At 42.3% G+C, this 19485-nt stretch overlaps 1 protein-coding gene and 1 non-coding gene across 4 annotated transcripts in view; both read right to left on the reverse strand.

Annotated features, from left to right (window-relative positions):
• Nucleotides 1-12276: 12276 nt before the first annotated feature.
• On the reverse strand, nucleotides 12277-12358 carry trnas-aga. Its single transcript has one exon. It is a non-coding gene; the product is annotated as a tRNA-Ser (tRNA).
• A 1174-nt stretch (nucleotides 12359-13532) lies between these two features.
• Nucleotides 13533-19485, reverse strand: part of tmeff2a (transmembrane protein with EGF-like and two follistatin-like domains 2a) — a 105638-nt gene continuing 99685 nt past the window's right edge. For 2 of the 3 annotated variants that reach the window (XM_038720719.1, XM_038720718.1), the window contains exons 9-10: nucleotides 16209-16367; nucleotides 13533-14375 (exon numbers count right to left, since the gene is read on the reverse strand). In XM_038720719.1, the coding sequence (XP_038576647.1) occupies nucleotides 14279-14375; nucleotides 16209-16367 (256 nt within the window). In that variant the 3' untranslated portion in view covers nucleotides 13533-14278. Of the gene's footprint in view, nucleotides 14376-16204; nucleotides 16368-19485 lie in introns of those variants that run through there. The other variant, XM_038720720.1, reaches the window with a different exon arrangement.

Here is a 19485-nt window from a genome sequence, read left to right on the forward strand (position 1 = left end):
CTAAAAAGAGAAGTATTCAAAGCAGAGCATACATGGAAACTGCAAACTTTACCTTTACTATAAGTACATGAAGTCCTTAATGAAGAAATACAATAACGCAGTTAATGACGCACAAGCAATTTGTTTTCCACCTGGAATTCTCAGAATGACTCAAAAGTAATGTTTAAAACACTTGACCAGCTTGCTTGCTTCACCAAACTTCTGCGAGCAGTTTAAAATAGTTTTTACAGAAAAAATTGGAAAGAAGTCAGATCCCAGACTGATGGTTGCTGGACCCACAACCTATCTGTCCCAGAGCCTTTAACCCACAGATCATGTGATGTTGTAACCTTCAGTTCCTTTATCTCATTCCACACTGAATGGTATGGTTAGCCACCTGAAGTCAACTGCTTGCCGCTTGGATGTGGTCCCTAACCAGACTACTGAAGGAATTTATGCCTACTGCAGGCTCTTTCATCTTGACTGTTGTAAATAGCTCCCTGACCTCCGGCTCTGTCCACGCTTGTTTTAAAACTGCTCTGGTCAAACCTCTCCTTAAAAAACTATTTGGGTCCCTCCACCCTGAATACCTAACTCACCTGTTTCAAAATTGTCCTTTTTACCTAAGGTCCTAGAAAAATCTGGATCAACTGCTGTCGACAAAGTCCTTTTAGGCAAGTCCTGCCACTCGGCAGCCATCCTGGCAACGCCTCCGGGAAGCTATTTCAGACTAACAAGACCAGGCTCCTATCTAAATGAATGGGGATAGAGCCAGAACTGCACTTATACAAAAAAAATACATGAATAGAATCAGCATTAAAATCTGAAAAGAACTTTGCCTCAAAATAAGGTTTAAAAAGATAATACGGACCGTTCTGTCAGTGGAACCACATGATCGACTGAAATGCGATTCCCGCTTTGGCTGTTAAAAGCAGATGATTGGCTTTCTAGCAGGAGGGGCGGGATAACCGGCATCTTTACCGTTACGGTCTTTCCCCATAGAGTTGTATTGAGGGTGTGATTGAGTGGTGTGTCTCCTCTAAATTGTCTCTGCTGTCGCACAGTGGAAGCAGAGCCACAAGTCTATTCCCCACAGTCAGTGTCTCAGTGCCTGTAAGTGGCAAACAGAGCATCTGAAAGTGCAATGACCACACAATGCTATCAAGTTTTTGCAGTTAGCAGTTCTCTCTGCAAAATGGACAAGCCATATTGTCCTTGTCTCCCTAGTCACCTGCAAGTCCATATAGACGCTTTCATCGGACGTGTTGCCAAGGTGACGCGCCCGGCCCGAAGTCAACTTCCGTTCTGTTTGTTACTGGGTTTGTTTACTGGCTAATATGGTGAGTGATATCCAGTACAGTGTTTCCCATAAATGTATTTATCTGTGGCGGCCCACCACATTATCAGCGCTGTTTGGGCCAGAATAATGCACATGCGCATGGAACAGGAGCAGGAGTTTTCTGTTGACCTGCCGGTCAGATTGACATACTGCCCCTACGTTCATGTGCTGAGCTTAAGTGGACACTTAGTTATTAAACTGGACATTATTATCTGTTTTGTGCAATAATATCTGTTTAAATACTTAATGTGCAATATTCTCTACCATAACAATTCTTTTAATTGCGTAAATATTGTACATATCCACACTCCTTTATATTTTCCTTGTATTTTATATTTTTACTCTGACATTTATATACTTCTCTATATACCAACTTTCTGTTTTTATTTATATTCCATTGCCTTGATGTGCAATGTGTGCAACTGTGACACAGAATTTCCTCTTGGGGATCAATAAAGTATTTCTGATTCTGAAATCCTTTGTGTCTTGGAGGAAGAACTGAGCCATGTGCAGCTTTGCTGTTTGCTGTTATTCTTTATTAAGTTAATGTTCTAGATAGACTATGACTATCTGAGAGAACCAGTTTTTTTCTTCTAAAAAAATCCACCTGCTTCTTCACACTTAGTTTTGTTCACTCCAGGTTATGTGATATCTGCAAGAGACACGACAAACTGGTTCCTTGATCAGTGCTTAAATGGGACCCCTAATGCTTGTGATTACCATCAACAGTCCCACACAGGTGGTCATACCTATGATGATACGATGAATGCTCGGCAGCGTTTGATTGGTATAACCACCTCAGCTGATGTCTGGTCGCACAGTGGGAAAGAAGGGAGCAATGGTACCCTTTTGTCGCTAAATCAAAGGCCTCCATAGAGGGGAAAATGGCATGCTGGGACCAAAACAGATGGTGATGGATCTATAAATGACCCTTTTTCACAGACCAGCATGTGTTAGATACACGCTTACTTAAATGTGGCCTTGTACGTTACTAGAGGAGTGAGTGTTTGTTTTCTATGGCGTTTGATGTCTGTAATGCTATCAATTCGGAAGGTAATGGACCAATTTTTGAAGTGTTGAGCTTCACACACATACCCCCAGAATGTCAGGAAATGCCCTGTGTGTGTGTGTTTGTTTGTTTGTGTGAATGTATATGTTTTCATGTGTCCAACACCATCAATTTTCAAACCAATGGGCCAATCCTTCGCTGTCAAAGGAGCTGAGGTACAGTTTGTTGATTGTAAAATCAATGTCATTCAGCCTGATGCCTCCCAAAGTGTGGATTCCTGAAAGACATCAACGTGTCTCTAAGCAAAATGATTTTATTTTGCTGATATTTCATTCATTACATGTGCTTCTCTGCATCATTGGTAATTTCTGGTGCTGCTCCTGACCAAAGGTTTTCCCACTCAACTAGTAGTTGTCAGTTCAAGCTGTTAGTCAACTAGTTGTTGCATGTTTTTGATATTAATTTAATTATTTCAATTAGGGCTGACCCCCAATAGTCGAAGATTCGATGCTTCGATGGGCGGAGACTGATTCAACTGACAATCTCACAGTCGAAGCTTCGCAGCGAAACAAGGATCATGCAATTTCGGCGATATGGGGGTGCTCAACGTCTGATTTTACTTAAAGACATACCAGTTTTCTCCCAATAAGTTAATATACAGCCTATTACAATATTTATTTCAACGTTTAATGCTGTAAATAAATATGTAAAAAGAATAAAACTTTCAATGAATGTTTTCAAAAGTGCGTAAATAAACACTGTAACCCTAACCCTGGGTCGTTAGTATGCATGTGTAGGCGTAGCGTGTGTGTGTGTGGTGGCAGAAGAGGAACACTTGCTGAAGAGACTGAGCCCCGGCTTAAAGTAGAGCAACCGTGTGTAAACCCCCCCGCAATCGCCGCTCACAAAAACATAGTGTAGACTTGACGATTCTGATTCGACTATGTAAATCCTTAGTCGGGCACAGCCCTAATTTCAATGTTTTAGGGCATCAAAATACGGTTCTATTCCAAGAAACAATGTTATAACATTGTTATCACTGTGCTACAACATTAGTAATGAGCCTTTGTACAAGCGCATGTGTAATCGTGACCTCGGCGTAGGAGGGCGGGCGCGGTAATGAGGAGACTAAAACCCACGGGCACGTCTCTGCACACCCTAGCTGGCTACCGTTACACATGCACAAAGTGAGCCGCCTGTTCAATGCTAACTGCAAAAGTGCTAATTAGTCCAAGTAGAGTTAGTTAATAGGACCGCTGACTGAGCTAAGGCTTAGTCAGCTCTTAGCCCAACTAATTTCCCAGAAGTTATCTATCAAGTAGAGGAATTTTTATTATTCAGAATATTTAAAGGCCTTTGAAAACAAGCCTGCATGTTCAAACATGCTGTTTAAAATGGTAAGGAGCCAGATTTCTAAGATGAGATGAGATGAGTGTCAGATTCCAAAGCTAAGTGCCTTTCTGTTCAGTAGGTGTTGTTTCTAGTTGCTGTGTGTTGAAAACAGAATGAGATTTATGGTCAATGTATGGTCACAATTTTATTTTATTGTAATGATCAGATACAATACATATAACTCATATACAAGTAACTTGCAAAATCATCTCAATGCACTTATTTTATCAGTGTCAATGTGCCCTATGCACTGCAGATTAAAGGGGCAATGTGTAGTTTTCAGCAAACACTAACTGTGCGGTTTTAAATTTGCAACCAGGCGTGTGCTCATACGTGTGCTTGTACCATAGGCTTGAACCAAGCGGCAAACTTCCGGTCTCCGGGCTGACGCCAATACTAAAGTGTCTGAAACTGCAATTCATCGAGTGGCCACTTGAGGCTGGCTGCAAAAGGGAGTCAATCTCCAATGACCCACAATAAAAAACCACCTAGTGGGATTCATAATTACTCTGTGCTGATCATTGTTTGTTTTAGCACTTACCCACAGGATGGTTTAGATGTGCCCACATTATTCTGTGTTTAAACTAGACTTATATCAGAGCATCGAACCCTACAGGAACTTCAGCGACTTACAATTGCTATATATGTCAGAGGTCACACGCCTCCGGAGCAACGAGGGGTTAAGTGTCTTGCTCAGGGACACAATGGTGGATGGGTCACAGTGGAGTTGAACCCAGGCCTCTCATACCAAAGGCATGTGTCTTATCCATTACGCCATCACCCTCCTCCAATACTTCAAGTAATGAAAAATAAAAAGTAAACAATACAGATGAGTCTTTAAAAAATAAAATATTGTGGCGAAGTTCATTTTCTAATGTAATTTAAGTGAATCTTTGATATATTCTAGATTCATTACACAAAGTGAAGCATTTCAAACCCTTTTTGTTTCATCTTGATGATTACTGTGAACATGGAAATAAAAACTCCAGTTTCTCAAAATGTATAAATATTTTAGAATAAATACATTTCTGTATAATAAATGATATAGAAATGTCAACTGGAGAAGAACAGGGGTTACGTACGCCAAATCCCACTGTGCGCCCACAGGAGCAGCAGCCTGGCCAGACCTAACAGAGCGCACCCCGCCCTGGCGGTTTATGTAGGCCGCCGCGGCCCTGTAGTCAGTGCTGGTCCCGCAGCAGGGGGGAGAAATGTCGGATCACCTTCCACACTGTGAGGAGCTCCAGCTCGTATGTGTGGAGAGGCCTGCAGCCCTGCCACAGACCATCCACTACCCGAGAAAGGCAGGTCCCTAGGCAAAGCCTAGCCCATCAGGGAGGCGTCTGTGAAGACCCAGATATGGGAAGTGACCCTGCCCAGGGGAACCCCGACCGGAGAGAGGCCACAGACAGAGGAACGGAGACGAGGCGCCGTCTCTGTCTCACCGGGTCGACACGCAGGTGGATGAACCACCGCTGCAGCTCCTCATATGGAGGAGGCCCAGGGGACCACCACGTGAGCCGCCGACATGAGGCCCAGAAGCCTCACTCGACCGGCAAGGGAAGAGGGCAGGGGTGACGTACATGTGGGTTCAGGCCAGCCACCTGACCATATCAGGGAGGGGGGCAAGGGGAGAGAGGATGTGCAGCTTTGCAGCAAGCCCAGGCTGCTTCTTAGCTGTTTGGCTAACACACAGCTGGCTCACACAATGTGGGGAAGTGAGAAACAGCAGCTTCTTCATAATCTGAAGAGAAGCTTTCTGTAAAGCGCAACACTTTACAGTTTACAAGAAACACAATTCTCCCCAGCATCACTGTCGCCTACCGTGCGTAACGTGTTGGCACACACTTGATGACGTACAGCGCACAACACAGCCTGTCACACACCTCTGGCTGCGTCCCGCAGCCGGGCTCTCGCGGGGGGCGCGTGTAATGTGTGGAGCGGCGATAGTATAACACTACACGCAGGGTTGTGTGTAGTGCTATCCGGTCTGCATGAAGCGTAATGACCGCTTCAAGGGCTCATTTGACACAGCCTGGATTCTGTGAACCATGGGAGAACCCCTGGACGCACAGAAGGACCATGCCATTGATCGCAGCCGGGCACTGCCAGCATCTGTGCCGGGTGTGTATATTTTCTGTCCACAAGAAGCGAATGTCCGCTGTCGTGGGCTCATACAGTTTCTGTGGGGAGATCGTGAACAGTGTACTGCTTGTGGCTTTGAGCTTCAAGCTGCAGATTAGCCACTTGGCTAACACGACGAGGGTTGGCCAGCAGCAATGAAAGCCGTAGCTAATGTGGAGACGAGGGTTGGCCAGCAGCAATGAAAGCCGTAGCTAATGTGGAGCAATTAGGGGTCTCCCTGGCCGGCTGATCCAGGCAGACCGCATGTGAGCGTCATGTTAGCTATCTGTTAGCTCCCTGTCAGCTTACCTTGCCACGGCAACCTAGTAGCATCGATGCCGGCGTCTCGCCCCGTTCTGGCCGGCTTGTGGAAGACATCGTTCTTCTTGTTTTCCAGCTGGAAAGTTTTTTGTTCTTTAGCCAAATCTTCTGCTCTTTAGACAGTTCAGTGCTGAAGAAAAATGGGAGCCGATGGCTGGGTCTCACCGCTGTATATATACAAGGTGCGGACGTAGGAGAGGCCCACGCTGTGGGTGGGCGTAGACTAAAATTCTCAGTGCTACGCAGGCGCGCGGAAGGGGTAAACCCAATATCGATAACCTTAGAGGGCGAAGCCTATATACGAAATAGAACTCTCTAAAAGATGCCTCAGTGTTTTAATGTTGACAGCACTATTATGTCACATTCATGGGAGAAAATGGAACAAGGGAGACAGTCTTAAAATGTTTTTGTGTTTTCCTTTTAAGACAGACATCAGCTGTCTATAAATGTCGTCCTGATATGTCCTAATAACATTACTTACAGTTTAAACTATGAGTAGCAGATGTGGAGGCATCAGATTCTCAAACAGAACTGATCACTAGTGTCTTGTGACAAATATCAAAAGTACCTTTCTCTTAAATGTCCTACTCCAGACAATAATCTCACACATCCCTGCCGACAGCAGCAACATTACTCAAGATAGAGGTGTGGGGAATTAATTAACGTGATAACAGCCATGGCTAACATTTTATAAGTTATACAGCTTCCATCATGTAACTAAGGACTCTTTTGCTAGCTTATTACGTTGATTACAAGTAACATAATCAGATGACATCCAAATAAACGACTCGTAACTAACGGTATGTAAAAGGGTTAATTGATTAGCTTAAAATTGTTCGTTTGAGATGTAAGTAAATGTTATCTAATTAATAACTGATTTGTAGTTAACTGTTAACGGTCTAACGTTAACATTAGTGTTGCAAAATAACTTTACCACATACATGGAACGTTATATATTAAAACGCATGTAAAACCCTGTGAAATATAATGTCAATAACAGATATTGAGTTATTTTAATATTTTCAGGTGTCTTACCTTGACTGTGAGCTGGTAATGACTATAAACTAATGTTAGTTATAACACAGCAACAGGTTCCAACCTCTGCCACAACCCTGGGGGTGCAGAAGCTACCCCTGCTAACGCAGAGTAGCATATAGCATTAGCTCCTTAGCATGAGTTAGGCGGGAGTGGTTTCAGCAACACGTCACCTCAGCTCCTCCCACGACCCTCCTCTTTGCCCATTTTTGGTTATCCGGGAGTGACGCACGGTGACGCGCTGCCAAGATGGTGCCGGCCAGCTCCGCCCAATTCAGAAAAAAAGGCAGACGTTTGACAACGTCTATAGACAGACAGAGAGACAGCTTCACACAACATGCTCGTTACATGATAACGTTAAATTTACTGCATTTAGCCAACGTGATTCATCATTGTTAGCTTGCCTGCTGCTTTTCAGTAACTAACATTACTAACTGTGAATCTTTCACTGGTGCCTCAGCAATGTCAACACAGCTAAATGTATTGCACAAAATGGTTAGTGAGCTAGACTGATTATTATAATCAGATTGTTGCCACACTTTATGAGTTTTCCATTGTGTTGTTGTCGCCGTTTTGTTGAATTATTGTATATTATGTGGGTGACGTTACTGCGACTGAGACGGTGGAGAAGCTGTTTACCTGAGAATCGGTGAAACGACAATAAATTTAAATTAATGTTTGTAAGCAAACAGTGGTAGATCCATGCTAATGTTAGCTTCCTCTACCTTGTATTACTATAGGCTTGTATAAACAAATCGCTCCACATTTGCTTTGAACCGTTACATCCTATACGACACTTGGTATACAGGATAGTAATATGGGTTGCGTTAGTTGGTGAAGTAATGTGAAAGATATACAACTTTGCACGGAATCTCTCAGTAGCCATGTAATTGTCATGCGAAATAGGTGCATTTCCATCAGCTGGTTTGGAGTGAATACACCAAGCTATGTTAAGCGTAGTTACGTCAGTAGTTGACGGAACACATGGCTCTAATAAACAAGACGAATGGGTTCAAAACCAGAAACAAAACCTGTCACATGGAACTGATAGCCACTGATTTTAGAAAAATGGAGAGAGGTCCTCAGGAATTTGTTTCAAGCAGGCAAACTGTTACCAGCCATGTCTCTGCAAGTTACAGGCAAATCTGGCAAGACACCGACAGCCGAAACAGTAATCAGACGTGAGTTACAATGTCATACAAGTTCGCTATGTCAGAACTTATTCGGCAAAAGTGTTTCCATTTCCCATTTAGCGCATTAACTTTTTTTTGACAAAGGCAAAAACCAACTCAAGCGAGCGTAAACACTCTCCTGTTTGCATAGATTGTGGAATATTCAAGTGGGTCCCATTCCCAATGGACATTCCCAAGTCCACTATTCAGTCTTCTTTACATCAGCTACTAAAAGTTCTACTTTGTTCAGCTAGGCGTCAGATGAGTATATATTTATACATATATCTGAAAACACTATGAGAGCAGTGAGAGTGAACCAAAACAGTAAAGTTGTGGGTCACCCATTTAGATGATTATAATCTGTTTTACCGTAACTATGACCTCTTTCACATTTTCTTCATATTGCCATTTGATACATTTATATAATACAAATTCCAATTATAACCGCTTTCAGTAGTGCAAACATAATGTTGTTTATCAGGTAAAAACCTGATAACCAGAACAAAGAAATATGACCACATTACTCCTATTTTAGCTTCATTACACTGGCTCCCAGTATGTTTTAGAATTGACTTTAAAATTCTATTGATCACTTTTAAAGCTCTTCATGGCCTCTCGCCTTGTTATATTTCTGACCTTTTAGTCCCATACGTACCAGCACGTACCTTGAGATCCTCGGGCAGAGGTCTGTTGTCTGTTCCAGAGTCTCGACTGAAAACTAAAGGGGACAGAGCGTTTGCTGTCAGGGCCCCGAGGCTCTGGAACAGCCTGCCCGAGGAAATCAGGTCGGCTGAGTCAGTGAACTCTTTTAAGTCCCTTCTTAAAACATACTTTTATAGGAGAGCTTTTCCCGATCTTATTTGACTTTATTTTATCCCTTTTATTTTATTGTATTTTACTAATTTTATATAAAATTTTCATGCTCTTATCTTTTTTTTGTATTATTCTTTACACTTGTTAAAGCACTTTGTAACTTGTTTTTGAAAAGTGCTCTACAAATAAGGATTATTATTATTATTATTATTATTATAAAAAGCTATATAGTTTCTTGTAGTGTCTCACATGCGAATACTAAAATAAACCTAAATTAATACAACCACAAAAAAGCTCCTATTTAAGAATGACACCTGTCTCTTCCTGTACCTGATTAAAAATTTTTTAAAAGCATTTATTCATATGTATAAAAATCCCCTCCCCACCCATACTGTATTATTGGCAGTAGCTTTGTGTCAAAATGTAATCTAAAAAGACTAACATGAAATTTCAAGTTGCATCCAAGATTTAACGCTGGCGCAGTATGTTCCTCCTCCACCCACAATCTCTTGCAAGCTGTTTCTGGAACAAACTTAGTGCTCAGTCAACCTGCACTTGAATCTGTTTAAACTTGATCATGCAAATCCAAGTAATAGTGGCAAATGGCACACCCACAGATGGCAAAATTAAAAATCACATCTCAGGCTATCTACATCTGAGTAAAGTCTTTTATTTCTGGAAACAAGGTAAGAAGTTTTATTGTTAATGGTAAATAAAAGTGAAATTCATTGTGGGATAATCTTGCATTCAATGTCAATGATTCACCACATTTATCGACCTCAGATGAGAGCAGATACTCAGACTTTCACAGAAATTTCCTTCCTACTCCTCCCTGGCTTCAGGCCCACCGGATTTGAGACGAAACTGGAGAAGACAGGAAACTGACAAGATTACACTGACTGGTTCTGCTAGGTACTCTGCAGACACAGATGTGTATACAAATAGGGGTGTGCCCAGGGGTTGAACCCAGGGTAGCCTGGGAGGTGTTATGGAGAACAATCATGAGCACAAATCAGTATTTTTTTTTTCTGGGGTCCACTCTCTGTAGTACAGGACTCTGACTTTTAATTTTTTTGATTTGTCTGAGGGATAGGGGAGGGAGATCAAGCTGAAATGATGGACTGTGAGAGAAGAGGTGATCTGAGAGCTGTTAAGTGTCAAACTTGGAAAAATTGGGTTAACATTATTAAGTGTTTGAAGTTAATAAAACACAGGGGATCTGGCTTTCAGACAAACAAACACATGCCTGGATTGAATGCCTACAGGTCCATTACAAACAGGCTGGGAACATTTTTAAGTCTGCCAGAATGACCCATGGGTGACCCTGAGCACAGTTCCACCTAAAAACTTAATATTTCAACTATAATCTTTCTTTGATTTAAATTGTGAGGAATACGGGTGCGCTTTGTCCCTACTTAAGATTATAGATAATACTCATTCTCTGAATGAATGGCTTTATTCTTTATTAATGGGTAACCAGGCAGTGTGGAAAATATGTTTAGTTGAATAAAAAAGTGCTTTTTAAACACAAGATAAGTACAAACAGTAAAAACAATCATCAGAATAACTTAAAGATGGAGCAAGCGTTTCTGGAGAAATCCAACGCCAAGTCAAACCATGATAGAGAGCGAACAACGACACAGCAGGTAATGTAACGTTAGCTAAGTTTTGGGTTAGCATATTGTCGTTACAGTCGCTGCTGGGAAGCTAACATACAGAGTCCCTGAGCCAGCATCACATTGCTAACATCACAGCAACAGCATGTCTTCGCAAACTAGAAAGTAAGCTGAATGTCGCTAGGCAAATAATGAGTACTAACACTAGCCGATTTTTTTTGGCGCACAGCTAGCAGATTGTGAGGAGATAATGTTATTCACTAAATTTGACAAAAAGACGTGTACGGGATTAGAATCGCTTACCCCGTCTTTAAAATGGGGCTATATGTAGATTTTCAATTAAATTACTTAATAAATAAAATTTTCATTGCCTTATTTTCAACGGGCTCAAACTCATGTAGAAATGAAGCAGACGCCTGTTTTCTCTGTTGCTTGCATCAGCCACTATTATATAAATGTGAGGATACCGGCGTGATTCAGCTCTGTGCGCACTCCAGAGCCTCTCAGGCTACAGCGACAACGCGGCAGCTAACGACATGCAGCCCATCAACACCATAAAACAAACGGCTCCCAGTAAAACACAGGCTCCACGTAAGGATACAAAACAACAAGCCCATCGGACCAAACAGATTCAGATGATGTTGAGTAAAAACACAGTGAACATGACAAAAGATGGAGAAAGACAGAGAAAGTCACGTTAGCTCGCCGCCTAACACCGAGCAGTTGCTAACGTTATACAGTGAAAAGTGGTATGGCTTTCCACATTACTTCACCAACTAATGCGACCCATATTACTATCCTGTGTACCACCGGCATTATGTCAATGTATTATTTTAACCGGCGAGAAAGGATGAAACTATAAAAAGCAAATGTGGAGCAATTTGTTTACTAGCCTATAGTAATGCAGGGCAGCCAGCTAACGTTACATTAGCTCGGACCTGCCACTGTTTGCTTCGTAACACGTACGAGCACACACCTGGTTGCAATCTTAAAACTGCCCCGCTTTAAACTACATAATGCCCCTTTAATGAGTGTCATATTGTATTATTGGCTTGTTACTGTTGTATTCAATCAATCAATCAAGTCAAGTTTATTTATATTAACCTTCAAACAGCATTGCAATGTTATAGCTGGTTAAAACCATGGATGGATTTTTAACCATTTTATATTACTTGAATTTCCCTTGGGATAAATAAAGTATATATCTATCTATCATTATGTAGTTAAATCTGTAACAGTATACAGCATGTTTCACCAGCTAAAATGTAGTGAAGTAAAAACTGAAATACTTTGCTGTGAATTGATATGTAATATCAGTACAATGTACTTAAAACACCAGACTGTTACTTTGAAACTCACCTTTGCAGTCCGTTGTTAAATCGGGAATTACTTTTCTGCATCGTCATACCTGCTTGCAGATGATTACTGTGGTGCTCCAGCAAAGTATTACGGGTGCCTCCGCCGTGAAAACGGAATCGTTGTCGGCAGGATTCGAACCTGCGCGGGGAGACCCCAATGGATTTCTAGTCCATCGCCTTAACCACTCGGCCACGACAACACTCTTGTTGACAAAGTTTTACACATTCATCATAAATGACGATTGCGTCGCTGTTAAACTGGCCATTATCATTACTGATCTTGCCGCTCACGTGTATCTTTGACGCCGGTGGTAGAGAGGTGCTGTTTGGGTTTCATCCAAATAAAGTCTTTCATCCGGTTTGTGGTGAAAACAGCACCATCTTGTGGCGGTGGACGCACGGATTTGATTGACATTCCTGTAGGACAGGGCTGCTTGACTTGAAGTCTTTTTAAAGTGTGAAGTGAGAAATACTGTCAAGGGAATGTTTACTAGAATGGACATGGAGTGAAATACAAAGCAAATTCTACGTATTTCACTTACCAGTTTTGTTACTCCCCTTATTTTTAATAAATATCATTGGTTCTGTATGTACAGGAGCATGCAGCACGAACAGGCCTGTGTGGATTTGGAAACTGTCATGAAAACACATTTCAAATGGACTCAAAGGCACAGCAGTAGATGAAGTATTCAGATAATTTAGTGAAGTATAAGTTGCAATGTTGAGGGGGGGAGGGGACATTAAAAGCTAATTCCTGCATTAACAATGTTGAGTGAAAGTACCAACGACTAAATGGCAAAATGAAGGCATACTAAAGTATCTATCAAAAGTAAATGTAAATTTTGCTGATGCAGCAAAGCATGGAACAAATACTGTTGGTTACTTTAATCTATAAATGCTTTTCATATGTTTTGTATAGGAATAACATAATTTTTAAAGCAACTATTAAGAGGGAGAAAGTCCAATATTTCCCTCTGAAATGTAGTAGAATAAAAAGTGGCATGAAATGGAATTACTCAATATAATGTAAAATTCTTTCAAAATGAGGTAAAGTACTTTAAAACATAGTTACATTCCACCAAAGAAAAAGCAATTTCAGAATGGATTTTGAGGAGCACAAGATGCGTTCTGTGTCTATTCATTGATGGAAGAATTGCAACCATAATGTAGGTATTTTGTTCCACCATTTAAGGATACGCAATATTTGACGTGTATGATTGACATAACTCCAAATATGAAACTTTAAACATCATAAATATATCTCAGGTTATTAAGAAGTTAAAGCGTAATTGTGACAATAACACATATTAACTTCAAATCATTGCTTAGTCATTATGAAATGCCACACCACAGACAAAGACCGAAACAGCATGTTACATTTCGTGATATAAATTATTTATTTACATTTACAGAAAAATGACCCCATCAACACAATGTAGTAATAACTATTGTAAATAGAACCCAAGATACAGAAGCTGACGTCATCGTCACAACCGAACAGAGAGCTCTATAATAACATTGTGCCCTCTGTCAAAGGTCTCCTATAACACAAAGTGCAAGGCATCACGTGTAGCCCCGAACCCCACGCCCCCCCAACGCCCACCCCACCACCCCTCTCCCAGACCAAACAACACACACCTCATTTAAAGCCTGTTACCCTGCTTTGCACTACCCCGATTTGCTTTAACCCCTCATCTACAAACAACAGACACCGGCTAGCCCGCCTCTAACAAAGCTCACACATCTAATACACATTCACACACACACATTCAGTATCCTCGTCCCCGCCCCTCCCCCGACACCTCGTGGTTCAGTTTGTCAGAAAAACCCTGGGCGGAAGTGACAAGGTGCAAGGAGACACATCGGCAACTGGGCGGTTGGCGTCGGCGACTGATGACAACATTACACCACGCGTCGAGTCCCATCGCCGACTGCTACGCCAGCTCGGTCTTTGCTGCGCCACCGTCCTCCCCGGGTATTCTTAAAGTTCATACTGGGAGAGAGGGCGAGGAGTGAGGGGATGCAGATCCTAAGTTTCGCGGGGTTGGCCTACAACGGGGAACATCTAACGCCGCAGCGCTCCGGAGAGTGGAGGGTTCTCTTGTCTGGTGTGTCTGGGCTCAGATAAGTCGAGTGGAGGCGCGCATGGTGTTCTCTGAACTGAAGTGGACATTGTTCTGCTTCTGCCGGTTGATCCTGTTGGTCCGTGGGCACTTCCTGTACGTGGAAGAAGGTAGGGGAGGGGTGCAAAAAGATACACATAGGGGGTTAGCTATATGCTACTGTAAGAAACTGCAGCTGTGAAAGATCCTTCTCAAGCAACTCCGATGCACACATACATGCTACGTCTACACATGCACACCGACGACCCAGGGTTAGGGTTACAATGTTGGATTTATTTACGCAATTTTATGTTAACACATTTATTGAAAGTTTTATTCTTTTCAGTCGAATCAGGCTCCGCCCATCGAAGCATCAAATCTTCGACTATTCGGGGTCAGCCCTAGTTGTCTGCGTAGCCAAGGCCAATGTCAAAGAGCTCCATTGTTGCTCGAAAACACACCAGTGCTCTGGGTGACATGTTGCTTCATGTAAATGAACACTGTTGTGTATTTTGAGTCACTCCTGCCATGTAACTCTTTGTATTGTTTATACATCTTTAGTTTCTTTGATAGTGACTTCAAACTTTGTTAGATCATGTTCATCTTTACTAAAAATACAAGTTTTTTACTGACATGTCTTTAATTTATGTTAAATTTAAAAAGTAAATAAAAAGATATACAGTTTAGTTAAATACATGGATTGTTTGTTTTTTGTTTTTTTTTTAAACCTGAAAAAAGTGAAGAGATAAAGTACTGTTTAAGCCTGACTCAACAGCCTGAGAAATCTAGCCTGAGAGGCCAAGCCCAGGGCATAAAAAGACTGCAAGAACTTGCTGCAACACTCACTGCTGCTCATGAAGCTAATTGCCTTGAGTGCAAAGCAATAGCTGAGTTTCGAGAAACAAACAAACACATTGTTCGTGTTGGTCTTTTTATAGGACTTGTCAACAGCAGGCACGATATCCAAGTGTGTGGGATCTTGCAGTGAAACCCTTTCGAGCGGACCTTTTCCGTGATGTGACAGAATGTCACACACAGGAGGCAAAGCATGGAGATGACCTTTCCCACTCCCACCTGTTTGTCCTTTAAGTGAATGGCAAGTCTTTATAATAAGTGGAAATCACATACAAACTCCTGCAACATTCATAAAACACAAAACAGGAACTATAGCCTAGAGTCTGTCCAACAGAGATAGGACACTGAGGTGAGCGAGTCAATACGCACTGACATGTATGTCTGCATAGATTCATTCACACATTTACACATTTGTCCATTCACTAGACTGCACTGATACAATTACGAGCCCCACAATGCACTGTGGACATTTACAAGGCTGAGGATTTTTATACTTTTTTGCTTTAAATGATTATCACTGAGCAGCAGGAAGCATTAACGGCAGGGTGGTTGTATTCAGTGTTATAATTCTCTCTCTCCCTCTTTATTTTCTCTCTGTACCCTCTCACCCTCACCCTTTACAACTGCTCCCTCTCTCATTTCGTCCCTCCTCTTCCCCTACTTTGCTCAGAGGAGCAGTTTCGTCTCGGCCAAAACTCTTTTAAAATCTTTTATTAAATGTCATAAATTGCTTAGGTCAGCCGGAGGCAGACAAGCTGCCGGCTATATATGTGTGTGTGCGTGTGTGTGTGTGGGCTTCTACTGTGAATACAAAACGCCTGTTCAAACACAAGTGAGTTTGCTTGCCTACACAGATATCTCTGTATCTACGCTTGTACGCACACGCTGTCAGTCGTGTGGGTGTGTATCCACAGGGAAAGGGACTACTTTCCCTCTGTGGTGCAAGCAAGGTGACCTTTCAGCTGTTTCCTCCCGGCTCAGGAGCTCCACAGCCCCCCTTGTGACTCTCAAATACACGCTACACGGAAAATACTGGCTCCCAGGCTCATTAGGAAGCTGTGTTTGTCTGTGTGTCTGTTCGGGCATGACTCACCTGGTAATGCAGAGCACCACCACACAGATGATGACCACCTGGAGCGCTCCAATGATAGAGGCGATGAGGACGTAGTGCAGTTTGCCAGAGCCTGGCACCACATAGAGCACGTTGTACTCTTTGATGTCACACTGGGGGCCTCTGAAACCCGAGTGACAGCTGAGATCACACACACAAGCCCCACAAGAGAGATGAAAGAAAAGAGAGAGATAGGAAGTCATTTGTTGCACTGAGAGGTTAGCAGGTTAATTATTTTTGTGTTTCTAAGTGAAACGTCAGCAGCCGTCTGGTACCTGACATTGTGGCGGAACAATGCGTTTGTGTGACTGTGCTTTTTCTTTGTTTGTCTCGTTTGTTTATGACCGTGACGGATAAGGTTTGCAGCGGGCAAGGGAAAAGAGGAAGAGAGAGCGTGTGAGTATGTTCGCACTAAGCAGCCACATTTAAAAAGGCATCATTTTCTCTTAGATTTGTCTCTTGCATGTTTCTGATGGCAGCTGATTGATAGTGAAGACGACATCAAGGAGCTTCCTTTCATTCATTTCATTGACTCGGCAGCCTTGTTGTTTTTGGCGATTTCCAAAGCAAACCTACCGCTCTCCACGCCTGTCAAAGTCTCCAATTCAGTAGTAGCATGCAGTTTATATCCCCAGCTGTAGACACGCAAGCCAACAGTCACTCTGTATCCAACAAGTCCTCAGAATTAAATGACAAATGAAGTTGTTTTTCCACGTCCTCTCCAACAACACATAGCATTTTAGTATCTGACGCCCCCTAGCGGCAGGACCTTCTTATTTGTACATCTTCCAAAACAGTTAAAAATCAATCATTCTGTTTTATCCTTTGACACCTCCATGGTTAATGGTCGGTTTGGTTCAGAGAAAGTTCAGAGAAAGATTATGGTTTGGGCTAAAATAAGGACTTTCGTGTTCTCAAAGTGGATCTAAAAAAAATGCCAGCCTCACATTTTAGTACAGATGGGAAAAACTGAAGGTTATTATTAAAATTCTACATAAATATACAGTACAACCAGTTGCACATTACAGGTATTGTCTTCAAGCTGCATTTATCACACGATATTGCGCTCATAAAATCGAGACTTGTCTGGCTCCTTAACAGATGCTGGCTATAAACAACAGCGTTGTTGTTGTTGTTGTTTGCTGACCAAAAGATGATGAAGATGAAGGGTTCAGGTGGTTACGGTAGTTTAGTATGGATGACGAGCTTTCTAAAAACAACCTGATAAAGACAGTGTGGACGCACACTGTTTTCACAGACTGTTTGCAGATTCATCCAGCTTAGTGTGGATGTAGTCTCAGAGAGCTAGACACACACACACACACACACACACACACAGAGGCAGCGAGAGAGAGACTAATGGAGATGATCTTTGTCCTCAGAGAGGAGCTAAAATGGTCTCCTTTTTAATCTCTCTTTCCCTCTCCATGTCTTTACCTGCCTCCCCTGTCTCTGGGGAGGTTGTTACCCACCAACACCTGCATATCCTTGTTCGGTACAAACACACAGACTCACACTCAGTCTCCTTCACATTCTCTATCCCTTCGACCTGAGAGTGTGTGAGATGAACACTGCAGCCTTGTTCTGTTTGGGGTTTGTGCTCTGTTTCCTAACACATGAACACACACACAGACGTGCACCACTCCCACAGAGACCACTGCGCTCCCCTCCTCATTAGGATGCCGCCTCCAGTCCCTGCAGCCGGTAGGGGGCAGCAGAGACCCACTCCCTCTCTGTATGCAACAAGAGTGTCTGGCAGGGCGAGCTGACTAGCGAGGTTAGAGAGAAAGGAGAGAGACGGAGGGAGATACCAAGATCCCCTGGCTGCTAAACTACCAGGCTGTAAAAGATGGTAGACCTGGTAGACCATATACATGACTGTGTGTGTATTTGCGTGTGTGTTTGCGTGTGGGTGGTGAGTTTTAATACAATTTTTCATTGTGCTTTTGTGTAAATGCATGTTTGTGCTGCCTGTGTTCAAGTGCACTCTCATCTGCGCCTGTGTGACTGCTTTTCTGTAAATGTGTTTGTGTGTCTGTATTTGCTCGCTTGCTGCATATTCTTTTGTATTTCTATACTTATCGTGCTGCTCCTTGCCTCTTTATAGGATATATCCAATTGATTGAACCATATTTTTTGAATAGCCATTGCTTGTACTGGTTTGGATAACGTTGTATTCACCAAAGTCATTGCTGAGATGAGGGAACCACTACGAAAAAAAAAAAACAGGCCAAGAAACAAAGCCTCGGGTTTAGGACTATAGTTAGGTCAAGGGCTGGAGGAAGATTAGGCACGTAGGGGCCATGTTTTTTCCACTTGTGGACAATGTAAACACGACATATTATCATCTCGTGATATGTGTTAGTCTATTTAACACTAGTATCTCTCCAATAGGCAGGAATCTGTGTGTGTCTGGTTGTGTTTCATCCCATCAACATCACGCATGGTTTGTGCTGCAGATCCAAGGGAGCGCTGTGTCGCATTTGGTGCAATTTGGACATGTGACGTGTAATAATAAAAATAATAATAGTAATTATTAACAATTGAGCTACATTAAAATCTTAGCTCGGATTGTTGAGTACAAAGTTATCATAGTCAAAATGAAGGCCAAACCCATATCAAGGAGATGGTTAAGGGTCAGGACTAGATTAGGACTAGGGTTAGGTCAAGGTTTGGAGTAAGTAGCAGGCATATAGCGGTCACATTACCCCCTGTGACCCTGCACGGATAAACGGGTATAGATGAATGGATGGACATGTTAAACACTGCATTAACATTTTTGGCCACTTGCGGACACTGTAACAAACACTAACATTTTATCACCTTATGACGTAGCGATGGCAAATATATAAGTCTATTTAACGCGTTTCTGGCCAATGTAAATCCATCTTTGAATCTCCTTATACCTGTGTTTTGGTCTCCACCAACCCCCGAGGGAAACATCTAGCTCTTTAGCTTTTTGTCCCTTTTTTCAAAGCAATATCTTTTGTGGTTGTGCTCGTTTTAACTGGTTGTTTTCTGCTGTTTGCACTGATAAGGAGTAGCACTCCACACCAGCTAGTTGCCAAATCACTGCTTGGTGCTGAGTGTACCGTGGGTTTATCAGAGCTTTTTAACAGCTGCCTGCTGTTTTATATATTTTTTTTGCTACTGTAAACAATACCAAAGTATTTCATAACTTCTGGGAAGTTGCTGATGATACACTCGAGGTGTCAGTCATCAATGATGGTGCATGGTGGTGCGTTTACAGCCAAGTATT

This window comes from Micropterus salmoides, unplaced genomic scaffold, assembly GCF_014851395.1.
Source record: "Micropterus salmoides isolate LMB-PRFRI ecotype aquatic unplaced genomic scaffold, ASM1485139v1 Ms_hic_scaffold_15, whole genome shotgun sequence".
Classification (NCBI taxonomy): Eukaryota; Metazoa; Chordata; class Actinopteri; order Centrarchiformes; family Centrarchidae; genus Micropterus; species Micropterus salmoides.